Source organism: Zonotrichia albicollis, chromosome 13 (genome assembly GCF_047830755.1).
Source record: "Zonotrichia albicollis isolate bZonAlb1 chromosome 13, bZonAlb1.hap1, whole genome shotgun sequence".
NCBI classification, from domain to species: domain Eukaryota; kingdom Metazoa; phylum Chordata; class Aves; order Passeriformes; family Passerellidae; genus Zonotrichia; species Zonotrichia albicollis.
Window position 1 is genome coordinate 22,327,561 of NC_133831.1, and position 19,130 is coordinate 22,346,690.

Below are 19,130 nucleotides of genomic sequence, written 5' to 3' on the forward strand. Positions count from 1 at the left end.
AAGTCTGCCATGCTTATTTCCAAATTTTTATGGCAGGGAATCCTGTTTGCCTTAACACCTTTATTTATTTTCACTATAGGCCTATAAAAACATCACCCACTTTTATTAAACTTGTGCCGTTTTTAAATTGTAACTTATCTGCTCACTAGCTTTCATCTGGTTTTGTCATACATTTCTGTGTTTTATTTTTTCCTTAGGATACTGTGACCTGGACATGGCAGGGCTATTCATTGTAAGTTTCTTAATCCTGCTGAAAATTGCATACAGAAAGTTTTCTCCTGTTGCTAAACAGTCTGCCAAACAGATTCCACTAAGCCAAGACACATGTTCTTCTAGATCTGTTTTTATGAGGGGGAAATATCAGGGATAATGCTGTCATGCAGTAGATTTCATATCTGAATGGCTAAGAAACGGTTAGCAAAGGAAAGTATTATTTCCAGTTCCACCACTCTTTTTTTTTTTTTCGTTTTCTCCTATTTTGCAAATTAAATTAGAACAAAGGAAAGAAAAGTATTAAAGAACCTTCACAACTGCACTGAAAATATGTCTGAAAAATACTTTTCAAACATTCATTAAAATGGGCATTTTCAGACTCCATATACCACATTTTCATATGGAATATGTAGTGTATCTAGGTACAGTAGTCCTGATTTACTAACTAACATTTGTAAGGCAGCTAATTGTGAAACACATCTGGACTAGTGGAGCATAGATCATAAGCACCTTTTAAGCTATCTTTATAAATATATATATACATATATATATATATACACACACACGCACACACACTTTTTTATATATGTATAATCCTGACATCTGCACACTTAAACAATGGACATGATGGACATGAAAATGTCCATTTCAGTTTCCCAAGATTTTTTCCTCTTTCTGCTATTGTTGATACATTTATCAGCTTACTGAGACTAATGAACATTGCAATTTCAGTACACACTACAGATTTCCTCCATGGAGGGTTTTTGCTGAAAGATTAAACTAGAACTGTGTCTTCAGTTATGATAGATGGAGTAGGAGCAGGCAAAGAAATAATTAAATCAGAGGTATTCCCATGGGAGGGAGGAGGCTGCCCATTCACTCAGAGTAGAGAAATGCTCTGAGCCTGGTGGCTGGATGATAAAGGCTCAGATCAAAACCTGTGGAAGGAACTGCTTAGCAAAATCATGAGGAGAGAAGGGATGGTTGGAGAAGAATCCATAGATTCTTAACAAAACTAACTGGAATCAGGAGAAGAATATTCCCTGCACAAACTTGTAGATCACAACGTGCAAAACCGCCTCACTGGTTGTAAAACTTCCTGGACATTGTGGCCAGGACGGGACAGTACCAGTCTCCTCAGAAACCTCCTGACACAGTTCCTGCTTTCACTCACTGCTTATCTCTTACTTCTGTGCCTTGGAGGAGTACCTGATGTTACGTGTTTGAAAATCAAGCATTACGAGTGGACTTGTGCAGAAGATAGACAGGATCCCATAGGTTCTCTTGCCTTTTCCCTTTTCATTTCTATTTTGCCCAAAACAAGAACAGAGAAACACTGCTTGAAAGTTTTCTGTTAAAACATACCTGCTGTAAAGATCAGTGTGCATTTCTGCTTAAAAATCACAGTGAAAAGAGCAAGTCAGAAGTAGAAGTGACTGTGCTTATTCTCTTTAGCAGTTTCTCCCTCCCCCAAGTTTATCTGTTGATCCTAAAATTTCCGACTTTTTAAAAAAGCACTGATGGTCCTGACCCTACTGGCACTTCATTAACACTTCTGTGTAAATGTTACTGTAATTTGAAAAGTGACTAGCAAATACTAACAAATCTAGTTCTGCATAATGAAGTTACTGGTCCTATTTTGCAGCTGAGAGAATAAAAGGTAAAGTAAAGCTTCTTCTCAGAATCAAAGCTCCTAAAGTTTAAAATCCAGTGTCCATGGAGGACCTCCTTAAGGAGAGGGAGATGTTTTGCTGGCCTAAGAGCTGTGCAGAATTGTTAATGTGCTTGAGAGCAGACAATAAGTTGCCTGCCCTGTGAGCAAGCAGCAGCTATATACAGAAGCCCTGTTAGAAAAAACGTGAAAAGTAACTTTTTGGGAAACTTCACTGCAAGGTACTTAAAAACACTGCCTAATGCTAGCTTTGGTTTTTTGTGCTTTAAATTGCTTAATCTACTGATATGCAAATTCTTTTGTTTTAAATAAGTAAAATTTCTTTTTCTTTGCCTGCAGTAAAGAGCTGTGCTTAATGACAATGTGTCAGATCTTCACAAGAATAGAAGTTGAGGTAAGAATTGGAAATATTTTTGTATTAAGATTTAGCAACCAGGGAATTTCTGCTTTAATATAAATGTAGTCTTCACGTTATTAGTTATTTTTAGTGAACAATAAACAAATGTCTCAGAAACAAGAGCAAGCATCACAGTAAGGAATAGATTTGTTGTCCATACGTATGTATCATACTGATGAGTTTCTAAGACAGCTGCAGAAATTACTTTATTTTTAGAGCATTATAAAATCACTGTTAATTATCACCACATGAATTCTACAGATATTAAAACTAAGAATTAACATACATTCTTTCAAAGGCAACAGCTTCTTTTTCCCACCTCCCCATTTCTCTGATCCCTTTAGAGTAACCTCTTCCTAACCATTTCCCCAGACTGGACTCTCATAGATTTCTACAACTAAGAGCTCATTCAAGTTCTTGTGCTGAGCCTCATGTAAGGAACCAGTTCCCTTGATCATTAAATCCACTGCACAGCACAGGGACAGGTGAATGACAACTGAAACAACATCCACATTTCTTCATGTGAGCACCCACACTCTGACTGCTCCCTGCCAAGGAGGCAGCTTTCAGAACACATTCCTTACCAGACCACAAAGGATTGTCAGTGTGGCCTAAGCTGGCTTAGGAACCTGAGGAAGGGGAGAAAATGACACATTTTGCTGTTTATTTGCAAAACACAGAATTTAGCAAGAGCCCAAAGCTTTATGAATGCAAGCAGCGTTATTAGTGCTAACAACTGGCAATTTAGTCTGCGTTGTGGAACAGTGCAATTCATTTTAAGGGAGCATCTTGTTACTGTATAGTGCATGAATTAGACACATTTGTAAAGGGTGTAATCAAGAAATAATTCACGTAATCATTTTGTTCAGTGGGGCATAGCTATGTGATTTATATACATGGGATCAAGGAACAATTAATGCAGCCCTTCCAATAGAAGGAAGAGCATAATTTTCCCTACTTCAGAACAGAACTCAAACTTGTTTTTAAAAAAATAAATTTCATGTTCCAAGAGATGAAACTGAAACATGAAAAAATTTGCAGCTTTCTCAGCACATGTGTCCCCAAAATGAAACTAATTTCTTAGTGTCAGTGCAAAAGCCTTTCAGTTTCTAAAAAGAGGAGGGACACATTTTCCTGTGGAAGGAGGGACTCCAGCTACTCTTTTTAGAAATGGACATTTCTGTTGCTGTCCCATCCTGTGTGTAAGTTGCCTCCCCACTCCCACCAGTCTTGGAGTGCCTCTACTTGTGTGCAGGAGCAGTGATGAGCTCCAGGGCTGAGTGTCCATGTCCAGTCCAGCTCTAACACACTGGGATATTGCACATGGAACTGAGCCTGGCAGGGAGTTTTAGGGCTGCAGAAAATACAGCAATTGGCAAATTCTGTAAGAATTTGAAGAATTCAAAGAAGAGAGACTAGGTCTCAAGCAGATCAGAAAAATAGTTTTGCTTCTGAAGGAGGTGTGAAGAATTTTCTTACAGGACTGAATTTGGCTGGGAAGATGCACTTGGCACTCTCCAGCAGATAAGCACCTGAGCTGTGAGCTCATGCAGCCACTGCAGGAGGTCAAGAAACCAAATTCCTGATTCTCAACTGGCAAACAGGTTTTATGAATAATTGTAGGGGTTTTTTTTGAAGGGGATGAAGGTGGTGTTTAAGCTGCCAGGAATTTACCTCAGCCTCAAGTGAAGTCATGACCACTGTCAAAGCCGTGGCCGTGTTTGCGTAGATAAACCCAGAGTTATGACTTCATCCCACCCAGGGGTCAGAGATTCCTGTGTGCTCTGTGCCTGTGCTTTCTCTGTTTAAGATTTATGTGACTTCTGAAGGGGAGTTGTAATAACCAGGGACCTATTCCAGACTTTGAACAAAGCTGGCAACTGCTTACAAAAGAAATGAAATCTCAAATATTCCTGTCAACAGCTGGACCTCTCCTTTCCTTACAGGGGAGACAACTTTTAATTATAAAATGAAAATTTTATGGTTATTTGACAGATAACCAATTCCATAAACTCACTGGTTTAAATGATAAAGAGAAAGCATTCCTTAAAAACAAACTTTAAATATCTCTTCAAGACAAACTGTGTTTATATGGGACAGTTAGCACTGCAATAATGCATCACCAGCACCTGCAGTATAACTAAAGCAACACACTGGTACGTAATTAACAACTTTCTTCCAATGAACCATAAGCAACACTTCATTTTGGAGTCTTTGTATTCTAGGAATTAAGGACAGGGTGCAGCAGAACTCAGATAAGTGATAACCATAGCTGGGAAAAGGCGCAGTAAACAGAGCTGTGAGCAAACACTGTAGGCTGAAGTAGGAAAGAGCAAAGCACTCCCCCACACACAGCACTTTGCAAACAGGTGCTGGTTCATGCCACAATAGATAATAGTTCATCCAGAGGCTATTTTGGTGAAAAGGTACTTCCAAGTTCTTACATAATAATACTGAATCCTCAATAGTAAACATGTTTCCATTTAGATAGCTGGGGTATTTCATAGGTGTGGTTGGAGAGGGCTTGTTGGGATTTTTTACGTTCTGCTTAGAGTTCCAAAATTGTATCCAGTTAGTGTGCTACTTAGAAGTCAGAACTATGATTCTTTAATGTTTTTGTCAAGGGGGAAAAATGTACAGAAAACTTATCAGTCACATGCTGACAGATACAAGGTATGAGATGGGACTGCAGTGTGTATTTAAAAACATTAAAACTCTCACACACACTAGTCTAATATATATCACTTAAAAAGGATCTCTGAAAAGAAGTGTTCAGTATTTCAAGCTCACATTCTTACCAGTACAGCATTTAATCTTCTCAGTATGTATTTATTATACTTTCCTTCTTTGGAGAGTTGATTGTACATCTTAAGCTTCTACCAATCCTTGAGAGTTTTGCAGTAAATCTCATTTGTGTGGGGAGGGCAGAAAAGCCTGAGCAGTTTCTGAGGTGGCTGAGACCTCTAGTGCCCAGTCCCTTCATTGCATGGCTGATGTTTTTCTGTTCTCCCGCACTCAAAACAAAAATAAGAAATTGCTCTTGTTCCTAATGAAGTGTTAACTACTGAATTGATTGGATAACTCATCCCTTTCAGTTTCTGCCTGTTCATGTTCCTACTGAAGAAGAAAAGAGTGATCCAATTCTTTTTGCCAACAGAGTCCGACAAACCATGGCAAAGTAAGTAATTGATCATCAGTAAAACCTCTGAGAACTGTTCTTTTATATCCAGCAATTCTATATACAGCCTAACCATAAAGTACAACTTAACCACGTTCTGGGTATTATACATAGGACTTGCTCTAGATTTTCACTAAGAGGTGTCAAAATCCTATGCTAAATTACCCCAATTGTTTTTACATGGAACACAAAAAAGATATACATTGGAACATAGTATGTTCAATTCATAGAAAACTGGAATAAAATTATCTCTCCTTGCTTGGAAAGGACAAGTGGGTGGTGGTTTGTTCTCCAGCATTACTGAGCTGCATTTACAAGACTGTAAATCTTAAAAGCTCATGGTGCTGCTATAACGTAGTTTCACGGTGTGGTTTCACAGGTTCAAGAAATGGTGTGTATTGCTTTGTCCTACTTGCAGCAGTGCAAGAATGAATTAACATTTGTTTTGCATATCAGAGAAGGGAAACTGCCGACAATAAGTTACTTTCCTATATAAGAAATTGATTTTGCTTTTCCTTGATTTTATTTCAGTGCTTTGAATTTGCCAGTCACTGATCACACTTTTGAAGATTGCAGACTGATGATTTCAGCAGGACAATTGACTTTACCCATGGAAGCTGGGCTGGTGGAGTTCACTAAAATTAGCAAGAAACTCAAGTAAGGGAAGTTTTATTGCTTGGTAGCATAATTACTAAAGTGCTGCGGGTGTTGATGGCTATCTGCCAAAGGTTAAATAACCAGACTACAGACTTGGCCATGTGCAACATACTGTATTTGAGCATACAATAAGCTTACATAAATTACAAGGAACTCAGAGATGAGGAAAATCCCAGTAAGGACTAATCCCAAGCAATTTTTGTTGCCAGAGAAAAGATTGTTTTCACCAAAGGGTGAGAAAAGCAGAGCATTACCTATTTGAAGAATGTAATGGTAATCTTGGTGGAAATTTAAATTGCTTTAGTGGTGAGGCACTGACAGCTTGTGGCAGGAAGTAAAAAGCTTTCTTTCCAGCCTGAAACTTGAGCTTATTGTTCTTAGTTTTACTGTGGAGCCATGTGTCACTAGTGATGTCAATTTTTTCTGTCTGGATACAGTGGAATTTGAGGACTGAGCCATGTAACCATACTCCATCAAATAACCTGGCATGGCTGTGGTGAAATCTGAATGTGTCCAATAAATCTTGACTTATTATTAAGTGCTATGTATCCATTTATAGAATTCTATCTGGAATAGTTACATGGCAATCCCAATTATTCTTACTGAGGTGCAGTGGTGTTTTTTGCAGAGATCTGACAGTTCTGAGGCTCTAACAATACTGGTGTTTGGGTAGAGAGCTTGCTAATAGAGCTGAGACCTGCTGCCTCTGTCAAGGAAATACCCTAGAGCATGATGCAGAAAAATACTGTTACACCTGAATTTATGGTAATGAAAAGCTCTCTGCTGGAGCAGCCTAGTAATTGGACAGACAATTCTAGGTTTGGGAAGTTATTCTGTGGAAGTCTGATGTACCCAGTCATAGAACTGCCTGCTTTTAATATTAATAACCAGAGGGGAGCAGTCCTTAATTACTGATTTAAAGTCAAATATCTGGTCTGAAGTACAGCATTAGAAATGCTGTACACACATGCCCTGTTGGGTAGTTTTTCATCTTTGAACACTGTAATAACTCCTACTGAAATTCCATCTGTCCGAGAACTGCTGTATAGAAATATCTCCTCTCTCTCATGTTTGCATAGCCTAAAATGGAATCATGTCAGAGAGCAGCTGGATACTTTTGCTGCTATTGCAAGTGCTTCCAAAGGAGGAAGAATTGGAATTGAGGAGTTTGCTGAGTACTTGAAGCTGCCTATTTCAGATGTCCTCAAAGAGCTGTTTCTGCTTTTTGACAGGGTGAGTAATTGGTTAACTGATTTGTTGACAATATTTTGTTAGACATCACATACCAAAACTATATTTATTATAATTCATTATGTCCAGCTTAGTAAATGCTTCTTGGTTAACAGTTTCTGTAAGCAAGGTGGGTGACTCTTACAGTTTTTTTTCATAAGTTTCAGTGGAGACAATAGTTTTCATTAATTTCTGCCTTGTGAGATGGCAGCCATCCCTCAGGCCAAGTTGCTGCACCAGTATCAGATAATAATCTTCATGCTGGTAACAGCTGAATATTTTCTTTGGCCAACTGCAGATTTTGATCTTATGTACATTTTGATAGCTTAGTTAGCTGTTGTAATTAATTAGATAATTTAAGGCAGAGTGAAGCTGACTGGAGTGTTCACTGGAGCACTGCAGTGTTCCTGCTGTGCTTGTGAATGGTGCTGTTAGACCGTACAGGGACTCCTCTTGCTTCTCTCATCAGTAAAGGGGGCTGTGTGTTAACATGATCATTTAGGCTTTACCCCTGGTCAGTGCTAATCTCTCCAGTTTTCTTCTTCTCTCTGAGGATGACAGAAATGGCTGCATTTCTCTCTATACCAGAAGCATCAGTGACTAGAGCAGAGATAGAATTAATCTTACTTCTAGGCCTCCACTTGTGCTGCAGTGCACATAGCCTCTAGTCCTTTAGGTGCCTGTGGACTGGAGCTTTTCTGTTACCATAAGAGCTTTCCCAGCTGACCATCACTCTTCCTGATCAGTTTGCCTTAGCAGTACACCTGTCCTTGGGAGGCCATGGTACATGCTCCATAAAACTGTTTCGGGATCTTTCCACATCAAAAGCTTTTACAAGATCTAAAATAGGAAGGAGTGAAATGTATTTCCTGACCTGCTGAATGCCTTGAAGCACTAGCAGAGCTAGGTACTCATCCTTTTGTCATTCCTGCCTCCCCATCTTGGACCATTGGCTCCTGAGGCGTGTAGTCTGAGTCCTGAAGCACAGTACCTACATCAGAAATGTGCAGTGGCAACCAGAGTAATTAAGGGCAATCATACTCCTTTCACTTTCTTTATATGCTGCAACATCAGTGACTAGAACTAGTAAAGGAATGCTCAATTCACTAAAATTTTGAGGGACTAAAAGATTGTGAAAACAAAGAAGTGGAAGGCTGCGTTCGCCTTTAAGGAGATCAGCACAACTGAGGAACAGTCATGCTCATCTAACAGGGCTGGTTTCAAATTGCTTCAGGTATGAGCACAAGGATTCTGAGACATCTGCTTTGTGGGTTTCAACCTCATTATGTTTCTCTCTAAAATGGTTCCTTCCTCAAATCACATAAACATAACAATGCAAAGAAGAAAAGAAGTAGGGGCGTATCTACACCTGACAGAAACTAGTGAGACGTAACTGGGAGCCAAAAACATGCACAGACATGGTGAAGTCTAAGCATGCAGATAAGCTGTGTTTTACCCACGCCCAAGTCAGACACAAAACAGCTTCAGAGAGCTACAGAACACTGGATCTCTGAGTAAGTCACTTCAGAAAATCTTCACGATGTTCCTTGCTAAAGCTTTGCTGAGTGGAGGAAGTGGAGGAAGTGGAGGAAGTGGTAAGAGTCGTGGAGGAAACCTTGTACGTGGCCTTGGAGGGCTCCTGACAGGAGGTGGAGGTGCAGGGAATATTGGAGGACTTGTTGGAGGTCTCGTCAACCTTATAAGTGAAGCGGCAGCTCAGTATAACCCAGAGCCACCTCCACCTCCTCGCAATCATTTTACAAATTTGGAAGCTCAGGAGAGTGATGAGATCAGACAATTTCGTCGCCTGTTTGCCCAGCTGGCTGGAGATGATATGGAAGTGTGTGCCACCGAGCTAAGAGACATCCTGAACAAAGTCCTCTCCAGACACCAAGACCTGAAGGCAGATGGCTTCAGCTTGGACACCTGCCGCAGCATGGTCGCCGTCATGGACAGCGACACGAGCGGCAAGCTGGGCTTTGAGGAGTTCAAGTACCTGTGGAACAACGTCAAGAAGTGGCAAGGAGTGTACAAGCAGTACGACACTGATCAGTCGGGCACCGTTGGGAGCGCCCAGCTGCCCAGCGCCTTGAGGGCGGCGGGGTTCCAGCTGAACGAGCAGCTGTGCCGGGTGATCGTGCGCAGGTACGCCGCCGAGGACGGCAGCATGGACTTCAACAGCTTCATCAGCTGCCTGGTGCGCCTGGACAGCATGTTCAGGGCCTTCAAGTCCCTGGACCAGGATGGAAGTGGCCATGTCAGAGTGACCATTGAAGACTGGCTGCAGCTGACCATGTATTCGTGAAGGCAAAGAAGAGGCTTTGTGTGGAAGATCCACCTGGAGGGCTGCACTCCTCTGCTACACTGCTGTGGGCTTTGCCTTTAGTCTTTCTAAGGCAGATGTAGCAGTAGATGGCTCAGCCTCAAGTGTAGTGATTCCTCTTGTGCATGCACTAGTCTGCTTTTCTGAGGGGTTTCTGTAGGTTGTTTGGGCAGTTGCAAAAATTAAGAAAATTCTAAACTTTAAGGTTAGGGAATATATTAGAAAGATCAAAGCTTAGTTACTGTTTCATGTAAAGTGGCTTGTACAACTATTACATAAAAAAGATCCCAAGTTTGGTGTTGGTGTTGATGTTGCTGTTCTGGTTTGTCAGCAGTCACTAAGCTGGAATAAATGCTGTTTGCCTGAAGGCAGTCACTCGTAGAGTCTTGTGCAGTTATTTCTAACAAGGGGAACAACATTAGAGTTGCAATAACTGTAATGATCAGTGAACTTACATAATCATTCAATTTCCTTTCTACTTCTGCTTTTTCATGCTTGATTGCTGAAGCAAAACCTCACTTTTACTGTCAGTTCTATCTGGTGGCCAGGACAAAATTGAAGACTTAAATGAGGCTACCTCTGCAATGATCTCCTTCCTACAGTTCCATGAACTAGTCTTTTCTCTCTTTCCTTCAAGCCTAAACATAGTTATAAAGCAAACAACTTAAAATACTACATTTATATTTAGAGAAACTTGAAATTATTATGCAGTCACATAGCAGAGAGAGAGCCAAAGTCAACCTTTGGCTATCTGAGTGAAATTTCATCAGAGTGCAGCATCCCACTCAAGGTAGTTATGCAGTTTTGGCTAAGATGAAAACTTCTGAGTAAAAAAATAAAAGGAATAACATGAACTGTCAAAAGTGCATTTCTTTGAATTAAGAATTACATTGTTGATCGAAACAGCTCTTGCACAAGGCGGATTTCTTGGCAAGGCTCTGCTGCTTTAAACGAAAATTGTCTTGGGTGTGTGCGAGCTGGCTGGAATGTGAAAAGAGGAGTTAAATCAGCAGCCTGGCACTAGAGGCAGTCTCCAGATGTGAGAGAGAGCCTCTCTCAAATGCCCCTGCCTTTCCCCAGGGACACAGCAGTGACTCATTGAGAAATACCACACAATACCTGCAGGCCAATCTACACATTAATGGGGTGCTGTGCTTTGGTTTGATTTGGTCTGTAAGTTTCCATAGGTTTGATTTCTAAATCTTGCACTTGGCAAATAGTGTTTTTCAAATTGTTGAGATATCCTCCCTGGTATACTTGCGGAAACCTTTCACTTGAAACTAACTTAAAATTTGTGCCCAGACTTTTTTCCTCCTGCGCTTTGTTTAATAGCAAACAGAAAAATATTCTTACTATCCCAGAGAAAAGAGGCTAGTTCCTTCCTAATGGCATTCAGCTTCCTCCCAGTTCTTCAGTGGAAAAGCACTCAGTTATCCATTGTGCCATGAAGTGCCATTTGGGCTCTGAGTAGTAGAAAAGTGAGCAGGAGGTAAAGTGTGATACCCTCCTCTAAAGCATTGATGCAGTAGTACTTTAAGCTTTATACTGCATCTGGCTTGCAGTCCCTGTGCAAATCTAAATGGAGAATGCTTATGACAGTGCAACTTTCTTGTTTTCCAAAATCTAAGATTTACTATGTTATATAAAAAACCAACAACAAAACCCCAGTTACCACAGCATGCTATAGGGAAAATAGCAGCAGAAAGCTGGCTTCCTTAGAGAAAACAGGAGTTCTGAAGGTTACATTATGCTTTGATTCCTTTGTGTAGCATAACTACAAATACCCAAATTCTGATGTTCTACTTTACCATGTAGAGAACTGGAGCTTAGTTCACACATTTTTTCCTTAAAATATTCTTGGGTACGTACATAGGCTGCAAACACAGATATGCATAGAAAGACAATTGCAAGTGCTTTTTGCAATGATGTTACACAAGCACCTAAAGTTTTCCTGTATTTTCAGTTTAACTTCCATTTCTTTTCCCAGGCAGCAACCCCATCATTTCTCCTTAACCAGAATGCCAGAGCATTTGGAAGTTAGCCAGCATCCCAGAGTTTAGTAGAACTAGTCACAACATGAACTTGCAAGGATAGTAACTCTATTTCCTACTAAAATGGCTGGAGTTCTGTCTATCAGATTGCACTCAGTTTTGATTACTGAGTTTTCACATTCTAATGAAAGTAATATGACCTTTATTTTGTCTTTTTTTGTGTCATATTTCCATGTGCAGCCACAGCTGTGTTAACTTCTTTCAGAAGTTGTTTGTTATTAAATTATTTTAAAGTTTACTTCCTAATTCTTTTACTGTGATACATATTCTTAGCTTTGAAAATAAATTTTAAAAATATTCTAATCACATCAAACAATCCTTTGTTAGGAATACAGTCTGCAAAACTATCAAAAAATAATATTCTGTGGAACGTTGAACAGTTATTATCTGTACTGTTGCTTCAGTTGTTTTAAGACTTTATGTTTGTAATGTTACACTTTAAATTTAGATCTGCTACCTCTGAGAACTACAGTGTGAAGAAAATACTGAAAGTCAAACTCTGCACCCAAAGAGAGATTTGTAAATAAAACAACGCGTATGGGATAACATTGTCCTTTTCTAATGATTAAAAACTGTCAAAAGTTATAACCCTTAGACACCTATGAAAGTAACTTAAAAGTTCATATCTGTTTCATAGCACCCAAAATTTTCAAGCAGTCTACAGGGCAGCCTTAGTATCTCCCCTGGCAGTCTGCACTGTTCAGCAGCAGAAAACCAAGAGCAGAAAGGTTAAGGTTGGTATGCTCAAGTGGACATTAGAAGTTGGTAGGAGAGCCAGAAATAGAATCCTGGTCTGGCTCTTTGCTGCAAATTTACCCAGCTGACCACCCCTCACTCACTTGGCTGGAAAAGTTTTGTGTTGTTCTCAAACATAGGGACTCCACTTCTTGAGAAAATGTTTTTCTTGTTGAAATGCAAAACATATTATCCGCAAAGGGAACTCTGCTTAACACTTCAGTTTGCTTTTAAAACATTTTTGATGAATGCCCTTATTGTGAATATTCAAAACAATGTCTTCTTGTCTACTTGTCATCTCTGTTACGCTGTCATAATCTGCTCTGTGTCCCACCATGTAAGTTTTGCAGGTGGCCTTTGCCCAGACAGATGTTTCCCAAAACACTCAAGAAACTTCCAGTGTGGTGACAGAAACACTACTGACATAAGCATGGATTTCATCAGGCATCTGCCATTCTCCCTGTCTGCAAATGTAATGCAGCTTACACAGAATTAATCACAAATCCCATCAAAGCAAGCTTCAAATGTTTTGTTGATGTAACTTTGTAGTTAGCACATTGAAATGTTTGTTCAGATCAAAACTGGAATTATTACAGAGGCTGTTCCAATGAATTCCTTGCCTTTCTGGCTTAAAAGGTAGGACAGTGCATTGGCTTCCAAATAGCATGTAGGGCAGTGCACAGGCTTCAGAGGAAAGCTTAAGATAAACCAGGGAGATCTGGGTGTCCTTTCACTGACATATATTTTATTGCTGAAGGTTCAAACTCAAAACAACAGCGTCACTCTCAGCCTGTTGATTCTGCTTTGTCTTGCATTGGTCTCTGAACTTCAGCCAGTGCCAGTGCTGCATGCACTGGTACAGTTACCTCAAACACATGGATTCCAGTTATTCTTAGAGCCTTCCTGAAGGCCATGTACTAAAGACAAACTTTAAGTTGTTTTAAATCTTTTTTGTTTGCGTTTTGTTTGTTCATAAAATAGAAATCTATACCCAGTTTGTAGATACTGAAAACATGTATGTTGCTACTCCAGCCTTAGTATTACAGATTTAGTGAGCTCTTAGGTTTTTACCCAGGAAGAACAAAAACCCTCAAGTATTGTAAACTGTCTTAGTGCATATGTTGCGTTTGATTCACAGAAGAGCTTTTAAAGTGATTTGCAGTATTAACTCTAACTGCTGCCATGCATGTTTGGTTACAGAATGGAGATGGCACCATTGACTTCAGAGAGTATGTGATTGGTTTGTCTATCCTCTGTAACCCAGCCAACACAGAGGAGACTATTCAGATGGCATTTCAGGTAAGTTCAATTTAGTGTAAATCTACAAACCTGACAAATCAACACTGACTCTAAGTCTGTTAGCTTTCAAATCATAAGTTTATAGCTTCAATCTGTTATGCAAATGTGAGTAATTCTCTTAAACCAATTGACATTTAGAGTGTGAAAGGGAGGGGAAGAATTGCAGGCATCATAGAGAAGAGTTTCAAAAGCCATCTAAAGGCACTAATGAATATGTAACTTGGCAGGCTAACTCCAAAAATGATTCAGCAGCACTTGTAGGTTTTTTTGCCTGAGGTTTTTTTCTGCTGTGATTCTTCAATGTCACAATAGATGGAGTAATACCCTCTTGTGGGTCAAGCTTCACTAGAGTCATTGTTCTTAACAAAGAGGAGGAATAAAAATAATCAAGGGCTGTTCAGGACTGGCACATTGAAAACTGGGCTGCATCTAAGAGCTGCTGGCTTGTCCTCTGGTGCCCTGCTGGTACAGGCAGTAAAGGAGAGTAGCTCTTTTCACATCTCAGGTACATGCAGACAATACATGACCAGGCATGCCCATGTTGTGAATCCTTGGCTCTTTTTTTAGTAGCTCTGACACAGATCCAGTTGTTTTACCCATTAATCTGGTTTTATGAACTGTATTGAACAACATATTGAGATACCACTCATGTTCATTGTAAGCTGGATGCTTACTAGTACTGATGCATACTTGGGAAGTACCAGAGATTTTTTGGCAATCCATTATATCCACTGGCTTCTTTTCAGATAAGCACCAGAGCTTTTCAAGGCCATTTGTTAATTTTTGGGGACGTTTTATCAGTACAGATTCCAATGAAGAAGCAAGCCTACCAGCTATTGTTGCTGTTCCATTGTGTTGTTTCCTATACTATACTGTTCAGCATGTTAACAGGTGTGCTGATTATAAAATCAGTAATTTGTTTTAGTTTCCAGTTTCAGCACAAAACAACTCCTTTAGCTGGTAAAAGCCTGCTTCAGTCTAAAATGGAACTGTGGGTTCCTTTTGCTACTTGTTTTCTGTGCCACTAAATGTCTTCTCTTTCACAATGGCAAAGTTTGCCTGTAGCAAGTATTTAAGAATTACAGCCATCCATGCCTTGTATTTCTCCAAGGGTGATTCACAGCAGATGGTTACTGTCACTGCACTGGGCAGGATGGGATGATCAGTGTACATCAACTGCCTGCATTCCAGGAACCAAAACTCCTTGTTAATTACAATTAATTCCTTAGTGAGTGATCAATCACATACACTAAAATTTAGGTATGTCAGAGCATGAACTATGATAGCAAGTTTAATCTGACAGCAGATGTGCTATAACCTAACAGAAATGGTGACTAAAACTGAAGATGTTCCAGTATAGACTGGCTGAATCCAGTAGATTCTTAGCATAGCTCATGGTGGCAATAAACATATATCTTTGTTTATGTTTTATCAGTGAACCAATGCTGTGAGTTTTCTTTGTTTGTTTAGGCAGAATGCTCTATTCCCAGCTATAGCGTGGACATTGCTCTGCAAAGTGTCTGCTTAGTCTTATTCCAGACTCTTCAAATCCCAGGCATTGTTCACAGAGCTGCTGAGTGCTAGAAGGGCATGATGAGTGGCTAATGTGCACAGAGGGTTCATAGGGAAAGTGATGCCAAAGTATTTCTACACATTTTGTCTCTTCCAGCTCTTTGACTTGGATGAGGATGGCACTATAACAGAAGGTGAATTTGCTTGTATCATTCAGTCAGCACTGAGGCTGCCTGACCTTGATGTTTCTGCACTCTTTAAAGAAATAGATGCAGATGAAACTGGGAAGGTCTCCTATGGTAAGTTACATCCTTTTGTTAGAAAGAATTCTCTCACAGTCATATTGACAGGGGGTTTCCTTTTTTGATTCCCTCAAATTCCCTGATGGTTCTCATACCTTGTTTCTGGGAAGAACTGTTGAAGCACAGACTTAGATACTCTGTGTCATATTCCTGTGTTTTCTTAGAGGGAACTAACTTGAGATCAGCTTCAGTAAAAGAAGCAGGCATTGAAATTTTCTTTGTTTCTATTGCTGCACTATAATATCTGTGTTTTTTAATGTTTTTCAGAGGAGTTCAAGAACTTTGCACTCAAGCATCCAGAATATGCTTCATTGTTTACTACATACATAGATCTACAGAGACACCAGTTAGGTATGTTTGAGGAGCATAACACTGAGCCACAAGCCCTGATCTCAGAAACAACACCACTTGCGAGAAATAAAGTCTGTCCAGAAGGCGGTGAAGATAGCTCAACTACCTCTGACAAAAAGGATGACTGAGAAGAGTTAAATAACTCAGCTCTTGAATTCTACAGAATTTTTTCCCCCAGCTGTTCATAAGCACAACTGATGTAAAGTAGAGATGGAAGTTACAACTTAAAAAAAGTTTGGCTTTTTTTTGTTTGTTTGTTTTCATATCAGAAGGAGTTATTCCTGTTTGATTGTAAGGGAAAAACCACTGTTCAATCCTTAATGTCAGTATCACAGTACTGGGAATGTTGTTCAGTGTCTTCCAAGTTCATGCTTCCACAGAAGTAACAGGTGTGCTACGAGGGGTACGAGGCTCCAGCACTGCAGTGACCTCTCAGAACGGAGACTGAGGAGTCCACTTGTCTCAAAACAAGTGATATTTTTGGTGCTGCTCAATTCCTCGACATCCCCAACATCACTTAAGGGAAAAAAATTCTGCTGGACTGTTATAATTTGCAATACCACTTAGCTATTCTCAAGTTTCTGAAACACACAAATGAGTAACGGGAAGCTGAGAATTTAAGATTTTGTTTTTTGGCTGTCCTTGGTCTGCCCTTAACTACTTAGGGACCAGAAAGCCTAAGCTTCTGAACAAGTCATGCTGGTTCACTGATGTTAACAAAAACCACTTTAGGCCTAAAGGCTGGTGCCAGATGGAAATGGCTGCACTTCTAACAACAGAAAACAAATTGGAATTCCAAGATAGCAGCTTAACAGTCTAGAGGAAAATGCAGACAGTAAGACCTAAGAATTAATTGACTATTTCAAAATAAATACCATGTTGTTTACAGTAACAACTGTTCAGGATCACATTGGGAGGAGCATTTCAAACTTCAGCATATTTTTTTATTCTTGCAATTATCAACAGAGGAATGTGACCTTGTTCTGCAAAGCTCAAAAGGCAAATATGCTCTCCAACCATAGTTCTAGTACTTAGGATCTATCTAAAGCTGTCTCGTAAAAACCGTATTTGCATTACTGCCATTACTCAGTGTTCTTGGGGCTTGGTTCAAAACCAAGCTCTTTCTAGTCAATTATTTGAATATATTTTGCCTCCGTCCTCTCTAGTGCACTGGAAATTGGGCCTTTTTCTTTTTCCATCCTTTATCTGAATGCACTTTATGCAGTATTTAAAATATATAGCTATTTAGGCAAATACTTCTCAATAAAAACTTAGAAGGGATGAAATGAGAAGATATTTTCAAATTATAACTGAGATGAGCAAAGCCTAGACTGTCTAGTACCAATAATAACCAACTTTCAGCAGGTTTTCATATATGAACTCTGCCTCTTAAGTTATTGCTTGCAGTCTGGCCACAAGTTCATTGCAATGTTTTACTTTCTCTGTTTATAATTGTGCCTCTCCTGATGTTTCATGTGCTTAAAATAAATCTATATTTTTAAAAGACTTTACTTGAATATCTGAGTCTCTTTAGTACAGTGGGAAGGGTACTTTGTCTACCATAAGGGGCTGGGGGGAGTTTCCAGGAAATTATGCTTAAGATGTCTTACCTTGGTAAACTCAGTGCAACCTGAAATTGGCATTTTCAGTTCTTTGGATGGTGGCACTTTGCTTTATGGTAGGAGTGGAAGAGCAGGACAGGACCAATACTCTTCCAAAGATTTGCTTCTGGTGATTACCTTGACAAGAGGGATTATGATATAAAGGTGTGCAAGTCCATGGAGAGAGAGAGAGCCATTTTTATTGAAAATAAGGTGTCACCATTTACATGTAAAATGAGTGACCTCAACCACAGCTGAGATGTAACAATCATGTCTTTGAGTATTGTGAACATTAGGAGAGTATTTTCTCCCAGTTAGAGGAGAGACAGGAATACAGTTAACTGGAATTCATGTTAATTCTTAGCAAGGATGCTTTTACCTAGCATGTTAACCTAATTCTCAGCTTTTCAACCAGCACTAAACTCTTCAAACATAACTTCTGTTCCAACCAGTAAGGAAAAGATGTGTGGGCAAAGATGACAAAAGAAAGCACTTCAGGGTCTTGTGATGCAAAGGCTTCCCTGCACATCCTCCTGCTGAATCCAGCCACATTCAGCACCAGGAGCTGTGCTGTCCAATAGCACAGCAAGTTTGGAGATTTTATGAAAATCTGCAAGTCACATAAGCCTTTTGCACTTACAGCTGAAAAAATTATGTATATAAATCTACCTATCCCTGTAGTTAGAGGAAAGGCCACAAATGGGTTTGGTATGTAGCAGTGATTCAACCATGCTCTGAAGAGAAATTAGCTAAACACTAGAGACACTAACTCAATATACACACATCTGCTGGGCGTGCGGGAAGGGAATGCATTAATTTCTAGGCATCATCGTGCCTCAGGGAGCTTTTAAAAGGACCAAACTAAAAGCAGTCTGCAATAAACAGGCATTACATTAAGTGGTAGAGCAGGAACTAAACAGAAGGAGAAGGTTAAAAATACTAAACAGAAAATGGCTCTCTGTCAGGCATTGAGGGATGACACCTTTCTGCCTCTGACTTCCCGAGGTGTAAATTCATAAGTCTACAGGCTGCTTTAGGATCATTGAGAGTCCTGCACTGCAGAAAGGATATTTGGCCCCATGGCACCATAGAAAACATCATTTATTGAGTCAGGACCTCTCTGTCTTGCTTTGACGTGGATTTGATGATAAGTTCTTCATGGATACAAAAATAAGACACTGTAAAGTGTGCAGAAACTCCAGCAATCTTAACACCAGCAAGAATCAAACAAGGACAAGTTTATTACAAGAGGGAAACACAACTTATTCACAAGAATTCAGGCTCATGGGATGCTGTTATTCGTGAGGTTTGATAACTATGTACACTACGAATAAATCTCATTTACATTTTTAAATCTAGGCTCTTGTTTGTGAACACATGAAGGGCAATAGTGGGTCACATAGAAAAGTGAACCTTCTTTTACATCCTGGAACAACAAAAAATTGAGTGTCCACTGGCCACATGAGAGGTTGATTTCTGAGACAAAGATCTTTCAATCCAAGAAAATTAAAACTGTTTGTACTTCCTTTGCTACATCAGTGTTACTGCCTAAATAAGTGGAAACAGATATGACACATCCAGGTTTCAGGTCAGGTTATACCTCTATAAG

At 39.7% G+C, this 19,130-nt stretch overlaps 2 protein-coding genes across 2 annotated transcripts in view; both read left to right on the top strand.

Annotated features, from left to right (window-relative positions):
* LPCAT2 (lysophosphatidylcholine acyltransferase 2) overlaps positions 1 to 17,431 on the top strand; it is a 30,297-nt gene extending 12,866 nt beyond the window's left edge. The window contains exons 7-14 of the mRNA XM_074551239.1: positions 198 to 232; positions 2,225 to 2,279; positions 5,378 to 5,460; positions 5,992 to 6,117; positions 7,197 to 7,350; positions 13,657 to 13,755; positions 15,425 to 15,566; positions 15,837 to 17,431. Of these exons, the coding sequence (XP_074407340.1) occupies positions 198 to 232; positions 2,225 to 2,279; positions 5,378 to 5,460; positions 5,992 to 6,117; positions 7,197 to 7,350; positions 13,657 to 13,755; positions 15,425 to 15,566; positions 15,837 to 16,048 (906 nt within the window). The 3' untranslated portion in view covers positions 16,049 to 17,431. The remainder of the gene's footprint in view (positions 1 to 197; positions 233 to 2,224; positions 2,280 to 5,377; positions 5,461 to 5,991; positions 6,118 to 7,196; positions 7,351 to 13,656; positions 13,756 to 15,424; positions 15,567 to 15,836) is intronic.
* CAPNS2 (calpain small subunit 2) lies at positions 7,364 to 13,649 on the top strand. Its single transcript, XM_026794656.2, has one exon. It carries the CDS (start codon positions 8,888 to 8,890, stop codon positions 9,650 to 9,652), a length of 765 nt encoding a protein of 254 aa, XP_026650457.2. The 5' UTR covers positions 7,364 to 8,887; the 3' UTR covers positions 9,653 to 13,649.
* Positions 17,432 to 19,130: the final 1,699 nt, after the last annotated feature.